We start from the raw sequence: 7,979 nt of genomic DNA, 5'->3' as shown, positions 1-7,979 counted from the left end.
ACTGCATTTGATCTAATAAATTCCTTTTAATCAGAAGTGCTGATAAATTTTAAAGACATTTAAAATATGACTGGTCGATATCGGGTTTGTGATAAGTTTATTCCGACTTTGGAAGCAGGTCCAGCAGCTAATTTTTCCTCGCTCTTTGCAAAGAATCCATAATTCATGATTGCCATTGTCTTCAATACAAGGTATTTAATCCTGTCAAATTCAGGCTTTGTTTGAATAAAAATGGCCCTCCTCTAATTGTGGGTTTTGATAAAGCTAATTTTGTTGTTCTATCCTGTGTGCTGCCTCGGAGAGAGAGCCTAGCAATATTTCTGATACGGAGAATAACTTAAAGTTAACCAAAGAAAAGATAGGAGCTGGGAAAATAACCACCAAGGATGTTGGTGACTCAGAAACCAAAGAGTTTTTCAGAAAAATAAAAAGCATGAAAAGAGCTACTTAGGCAGACTGTGACTCGAGTCATCAGAATATTTGGGTGGGGACTTTATTTTGGTTCAACAGGAGGCTACATGAGAAGCTAAAACCTAGATGCTGGAAGTTTCTAAGCGTAACTAGGGAAGGAACTGGCCTGAGAGGGGTTCTATGACGTAAGCAGAGCCTGGATGATGCCACAGAGCACAAGGGCTGAGGTTGCGCATCTCTTCCACTTGGAGGCGCTAGACAATTTTGAAGGTGGGTTCACTATCTTCACAGCGGTGTCTGAAAGCCAGTTCATCTACTGAACCCCACAACTGTTCAACAACCTATTGGTGCCTGACCGGTTTCAGAAGACAGAATCTGGACGACTAGGACATTTTCTTTTGGTAAATACGTTTATGAAGATAACTGGGACCCTTGTAGCCCAGAAAGCTAAAAGTTTTCCCTCGTAGAGCAAGTAACCTTACGTTCTAATGTCTTCCACGTTTGAGAGCTAGGCGGATGGTCTAGGCTAGTCAGTCTCCGGAGTTTATTATTCTTTGCTAACAATATCTAATTCAAAATTCTACTAAAATGCCAAAGCTCCACTTTGTGCCTGTGTATTTTTGGAGAAAAAAATTTTTTTTTTTTTTATGGAGCTGAGGACCGAACCCAGGGCCCTGTGCTTGCTACGCAACTGCTCTACCACTGAGTTAAATCCCAACCACAGTAGATATTATTTCTAAATGGCTATTGTTGCCTACACAAAAGACTCTTGTTGCGGTCGAAAATGCAACAGCTTCAGGGAATAAACCTGGGGCTGGGTCAGGATGCCCAGTAGAGTAAGCCAGTGGACTACTGTGCTTTGTCTCTGGGCAGATACTTGTGGATGTTGCCAAATAGCTCATAGTTAGAGGGTGGAGAAGGGGTGTGGCCACCCTTCTGGCTCCTTTGCTATCCTTTCTCTGTTCTGCTTGCTTAAAGTGGGGACAGGGATACTTAATACCACACTGACCTAGCCATTCAAGATGTTCCTCAGCATAGGCAAAGTGCCTCGGGCTGAAGAAATGTGTCTAAATATGTTATTCTGAGCTGTAGAGAACCATTTTTTCATTTTCCTTTGAACTTTAGATTTTGATTTATGAGACTGGGTTTTTCTGTGGGTAGCTTTGTCTATCTTGGAACTAATTCTGTAGACCAGCCTGTCCTTGATCTCACAGAGGTCTGCTTCCCTCTGCTTCTGGAGTGCTGGAATTAAAGGTGTGCTCCACCATTGCCCAGCACTTCTATGAACTTCTGATTATGACAGCATTAGATTCAGATGCTCAAACCTGTTTACCATCGCCTTCCTCACCTGCTCCAAAGTTCTCATAGACAAGAGCCTTGGTCCAGCACCCTCCCCAACACAACCCCCATTGTTATTGCAGGTACTCATATGACAGAGGTACCAGAATTGTGTCTGGTTTAAGCAGGTGAGCTCTTCAAACCCAGGCCATGGGAAAGTATGAAGCCTGAACGCAGAACAATAGCCACAAGACAGTGGACCAGGAGTGCTGTGGCCTACCACACTATGTCTAGAGCCAAGAAGAAGAGGGTGTCTGTGAGGAGGATGAGCACACCATCCTTCCAGAAGCGGAAGAGGAGGAGGCCTTCTCCCCAGGCACTGGGGAACATTGTGGGATGCAGAATTTCACACGGATGGAAGGAAGGTGATGAGCCCGTCACCCAATGGAAGGCCATAGTTCTAGATCAACTGCCAACAAATCCCTCTCTCTATCTGGTCAAGTATGATGGAGTTGATTGTGTCTATGGACTGGCACTTCACAGCGATGAGAGGATTTTAAAGCTTAAGGTCTTGACTCACAAAGTTGTGTTTCCTCAAGTGAAAGACGCCCATCTCGCAAGTGCCATTGTTGGCCGTGCTGTGGAGCATAAATTTGAGGGCAAACATGGCTCTAAGGACAACTGGAGGGGGGTGGTCCTAGCACAGGTACCAATCATGAAGGACTGGTTTTACATCACCTATGAGAAAGATCCAGTCCTATATATCTATCAGCTCCTGGATGATTACACAGAAGGTAATCTCCATATCATTCCAGAGATTTCGCCAGCAGAGGTGAAGTCAGACGTTGACAGCGACATCTTAACAGGTCAATGTGTGCAGTTCACCAGAAGTGATGGGTCCAAAAAGATCGGCAAAGTCATTTACCAAGTTCTAGCCAAGCCTTCCGTGTACTTCATCAAGTTTGATGGTGACGTCCACATCTATGTCTATAATCTGATGGAAAAGATCCGTTAAGGTGAAATTCACAAAGTGAGGGGACATATATGGGGAATTTATAGGATTGGGGTGAAAATGTTTGTTTTTCTGTGTTTCAGATACCCAATGGCCTTTGACAACCCCAGTATCTTTTCCAGTGGATTTTGTTTTTGCACTAAAAATTAAAATGTGTGATGTGACGTGTTGTGTGTGCATACTTTTGTGGAGGAGACTGGTTGTGGTGGATGGAACATTTAGAGGAAGCCGGAAAGTTCAAGGCTGTGAACAGCAAGTCTAATGTCACATACGCTAAAACAAACAGGACTGAGCTGGTCTGGTCTTTAGGGAGAGGAAAGAACTGGAGATGAGGCTTAGAGGAGCAGGGATGGCACAGGGGAAAAAAAGATGGATGTTTAGGAAGCAGTGGAGAGGGGCCAGAAATAGAAAGACTCTCTGAGGGGAAGTTTGAGGGAGAAACAGATAGTTGGGGAAAGAGTGGCAGGTAACAGAGAGGTGGTCTTGGAACTCAAGGGGAAACCCAATAAACTGATCCAAGCAGACTCAGAATCAGAAAAGATCAGGCATTGTTTGACTAACAAAACCTAATGAAACCTGTTTCTCATATGTAGATATATTATTTTTATTTATCTGGGTAGGGCAAGGCATGAATACAGGAGACCACAGTGACAAGAATAGTCTGGTCCCCTGGAGCTGAAATTAAAGGTGGTTGGGAGCCATTGGACATGAGCTCAAAGAACAAATCAAAGTCCTCTTTCAAAGCAGATGAGCTCTTAATCCATTGGTTATCTCTCCAGGCCCCTAAATTCATCTTTTTAAATACATCCATCCTTCACATGCAGAGAAGAGACCAGAATGAGGGTAAGAAAGAATAAATTGATGGTGATGTGGTAGAAAGACTAAAGAACACATGTGGGAGTTGAGGACACTGAGGGACGAAGGAATTCCAGTTGGAGTTCTCAAAAAGTGAAGCAGGAGACCCAGGAAGAACAGAAAGGCTCTCGAATGAGTTGAACTTGGGCCACATCCATATTGGTCTCTTTGGTTCCTTAAAGAACAGCCGAGCTATCACTACAGAGGGTGGATGTGAGGTGGTGGCTTCCCCAGAGGACATTTTGATGAGGATAACTCAAGAATAGTGAATGCCAAATTAAGTTTATATCTATCGATTCCTGAAAGTGCCATAAAACCCATTATTTTGTATGATCAGTAAAAAGAAATTTAAAAAAGAACATGAGGATGCCATGAGCTTTTGTCAGGTATTACGTGGATCCTTTGTTTAGCTTCCCTGAGCACTGTTAGACTCTGTTGGATCCTGTAATATTTTTGAGGTCTCTTCTCAATGCCCCTAGATGACCACAAAGGGCTTCTGCACTGGCTTATCTTGCCTGACTCTCCTTCGACTGGATGGCTTCCCACACACCTGTGGGCCCTTTTACCTTATCTAGCCCCAGGAAGTTCCCATCTTTTACTCACATGAAAGCTTATCCTCAGAAAACTCGTGATGGTGCATCCAATGCAGAGGTGCTGATCTCCCCTATGCCATTTGCCGTGACGTTAAAATGCTTTGCGGTTCCTGACCATGTAGCTCCCTCCTCCTGAGAAGCCCCTTTGCACTCCATGGCGTCTCTCTGAGCCACATCTACACTCCAAGGGTTTCTTTGTAGGCAACCTTACCTTCTACTCATTCATTGATGTTTCTTCTCTCAAGAATAAGTTTCTCATTGTGGCACTTGAAAATATTTTCTATCGTTGATTAATTCTGCTATTTGGAATTTTTATACTGGCTGGTTGTCTACCGGTTTCATTTCTGCGAAAAGACACCATGACCAATGCAACCTATAAGGGACAAAATTTTCTGGGGGGGGGGGTTCTATTTTTTTTCAGAGTTGGGGATCGTACCCAGGGCCTTGGGCTTCCTTGGCAAGCACTCTACAACTGAGGTAAAACCCAAACCCCAAGGGACAACATTTAATTAGGGCAGGCTTTCAGATTCAGAAGTTCAGCCTATTTTCATCAAGGCAGGAATCAAGGAAGCGTCTAGGCAGACATGTTGTTGGAGAAGCATATCACCCCCACAGTGATATGCTTCCTCCAACAACGCCACACCTACTCCCACAAGGCCACACCTCCTACTTGTGCCACACTTACCATGGGAATATCACATTCTAAACACCGCCCTGATTTTTTGCCAACTTGAAACAAGCTAGAGTCATCAGAGAAGAGGGCGCCTCATTTGAGAACATGCCTGTATAAGATCCAAATGTAGGGCATTTTCTTAGTGATTTGTGGGGGAGGGCCCAGCCCACTGTGAGTGGCACCATTCCTAGGCTGGTGGTCCAGGTTCTATAGGAAAGCAAGCTAAGCAAGACATGAGGAGCAAGACAGTAAGCAGTGCCACTCCATAGCCTCTGCTCAGTTCTTGCTTCCAGAATCCTGCCTGTTTGAGTTCCTGTCCCAACTTCCTTTGGTGATGAGCAGCAATGTAGAAGTGTAAGCTGAATAAACCTTTTCCTCCCTAAATTGCTCTTTTGGTCACGATGTTTACTTACAACACTAGGAACCCTAAGTAAGACAATTTCTTATAGAAACAGTGTATCTAGCCGAGCCACAGACTCTTACCTCATAACCACAAATAGAAAGGTATAGACACTTTGTTTTAATTTAAAGGTAAGGGTTGCTCATGTACTGATCTGTGAAGTTCTAGTTTGATTCCTTCTCTCGGTGATGATTGTCATGATCAAAACTACCTTGCGTAGGAAAGGGTTATTTGCCTTACAGGTTACAGACCATCACTGAGGGAAACCAGAACAGGATCTTGAAGCGGTAACGAGGACACTGTTTGTTGGCTTGCTCCCTGTCTCAGTCATTGTTCTCTTGCTGTAAAGAGACACCATGGTCAGGGCAACTGCTATAAATGAAATTATGTAATTGGAGGATAAATTACAATTTCAGAAGTCTGGTCCATCATAATGGCAGGGAGCAGAACACTGGAGAAATCGAGAACTACTGCTCTGTAAGGAGAGAGAGAGAGAGAGAGAGAGAGAGAGAGAGAGAGAGAGAGAGAGAGAGAGAGAAATTCTGGGAAAGCACTGGGCTCTTGAAAAAATCAAACACCACCCTTGTCAACACACCCACTTCCTCCAATGAGGCCACACCTCTTAATGCTTCTAATCCTTGAAAATATTGTCACTCCCTGTTAAATAAATATTAAAATATATGACTGTGGGAGCCTTTCTTATTCAAACCACCACACTCCCCATGTCTTGCTCCATTACTATTTCTTACAGCCTGAAAGGCTATTCTTTTTATACATGACTACTGATGAACTAGCCCACAATGGTGGGCCCTTCCACAATAATCATTAATAAAGAAAATGTTCCATAGACTTACCCAAAGACTAACTATTGGAGGCAGTTCTTGAATTGTTCTCTCTTCTAAGTTGACTCCAGATTGTCAAATTGGGGGAAAAAAAGAGAGACACCCAGCACCGTAATGTTTCTCTTACTCCATGTTACGTACTCACCACCAGACACTCTCTTCTCTCAGCGTATAGACCCACTTCAATGTATGGCAGAACTGAAGAGTAACTACTGTCACCAACATGAATACTTGAGGATATATGACAAGAAATGAATACATTCTACAGCTCAAAACGCCAAGCAAAAGCATTTTAGTGTGTGCTACACTTACTGGGAGACTGTCAGTCACTAGCCATTTAATGGGTCACAGTAGACCACAGAACCAAAAAGTCACAACCTACATATCATCTCCTCTCAGCAGGAGACAAAACCCTTTCTCAAAACCCATGAATATATCTGTACGCTTAGATTTTTTCATAACCTACTTTATTTAGGGTTCTAAAACACTTCAAACACCCTTCTAGCCCACCAACCAGAGGTAACAGAGAGAGAAAGTTGATAGGAAAAGGTTGAGAGTTGTGGACCTATTTAGAAGTAATTCTTTGGGGTAACTCCAATCTTCATTGTGCAGTACTGTCCAATAGGAGATGCAAAAAAATGAATCAGTAGCAGTGCTAAGATCTGGCAGAGACCACAAGTCTCTAAGAAACCAGAAGAAGCAGCAGAAGCATTCAGAATCAGCCCGAATAGCTCAGGTTCTTTTGTGCATTTATCATTGTGGAACGGAGACTATCGAAGACCATTGAAGCCTTGCTGGTGTAGCAATGTAAAAATGTCATCTCCCTCTCTGTGGGATTTCATTTATGTTCTTCATAAACGTCCTGTCCCCATTCAAGCGTGTGCTCCAGCGAAATATCATATGCCTTCTCATGTATCTGCTTCAGCAAAATATCCTCTACTAACATAGCTTCCAGAAAAACATCCTGTGACAAAAGTGAGTTTCCAAAGAAACTAAATTTTTTCCACTTCATCTAGTCTTATCTCCCACTTGGCCATGACATCTCAAAATGTATTATGGCAGTCTTGCAAGGCTCCTAGGCCTCAGCTCCATCAGCAACTGGAGCTTCTGCAACTGATCTCCGTGAAACTCATCCCCTTTCATGAGCACAACCTTCAGTTATCCCCGCAAACATTGTGCTCTCTCCATCTTTGCTCTCAGCCAATAGCTGTCCAACTTACAGCCAACTAGGCTGTGACCAGAAAAACCCTCATCAAGAAAGCCAATGAATTTGACATGATTTTTTTTCCCTGACGGAACGGAGTGTTCTGCCTGTATGGTTAACCTGGTGTCTGAGTCATCTGTAATAAAACCCACTACTATTAAGATCAAAATCACAGGAACTATGACAAATAGCAAATCACACGACAAGCATCATAGTTGTCCAAGCTTTTTCTGCAGCCTTGTTGAAGTATAATGTACATACTTAAAAACCCATTTATTTTAAGTGTGTATTTTAATGATTTTATAGCAAAATTTATAGCTTCCTTCCCTTTTTTAATACTCATTTCCCACTATTTCATACTATATTGAAGTCTATTAAAAACACAGAAGTGAAGTCAGGAGAACGACAAGAGAAGGAAGCAGGAGGTTCTTGATTTGCTAAGACAACAGATACACTGGCAGAATCGTCTGGATAAAACCACTTGGATACATTGGGTCTTCTCTTAGCGTGCAGCCTCAAGAAACAGAGTTTAAAGGATTAAGTCATGGGTCCTCCTACATCATATCCAGACCTGACCTGGTATGGTCAGCATCACTTTGGCCACTTTCATGTTAATCCCATTCATCACTCTTACAAGTTGCCTAGCAACTCACATAGTTAACAAACTTATTTGGTTCATGGTTTCATAGGTTTCAGTCCATGGTCACATGA

General features: G+C 43.0%; 1 protein-coding gene across 2 annotated transcripts; it reads left to right on the top strand.

Moving 5' to 3' along the window:
- Positions 1 to 632: 632 nt before the first annotated feature.
- On the top strand, positions 633 to 2,865 carry LOC134484306 (Y-linked testis-specific protein 1-like). 2 transcript variants are annotated; one of them, XM_063280623.1, is made up of 3 exons: positions 633 to 812; positions 1,833 to 2,705; positions 2,785 to 2,865. In XM_063280623.1, exon 2 carries the CDS (start codon positions 1,910 to 1,912, stop codon positions 2,702 to 2,704), a length of 795 nt encoding a protein of 264 aa, XP_063136693.1. In that variant the 5' UTR covers positions 633 to 812; positions 1,833 to 1,909; the 3' UTR covers position 2,705; positions 2,785 to 2,865. The 2 variants fall into 2 exon arrangements, with proteins under 2 accessions (XP_063136693.1, XP_063136692.1); XM_063280622.1 differs by having other exon boundaries at positions 1,833 to 2,865.
- Positions 2,866 to 7,979: the final 5,114 nt, after the last annotated feature.

Source organism: Rattus norvegicus, chromosome Y (assembly GCF_036323735.1).
Source record: "Rattus norvegicus strain BN/NHsdMcwi chromosome Y, GRCr8, whole genome shotgun sequence".
NCBI lineage: Eukaryota > Metazoa > Chordata > Mammalia > Rodentia > Muridae > Rattus > Rattus norvegicus.
The sequence above is the reverse complement of the archived record's forward strand: the minus strand, read 5'-3'. Positions and strand labels throughout refer to the sequence as shown.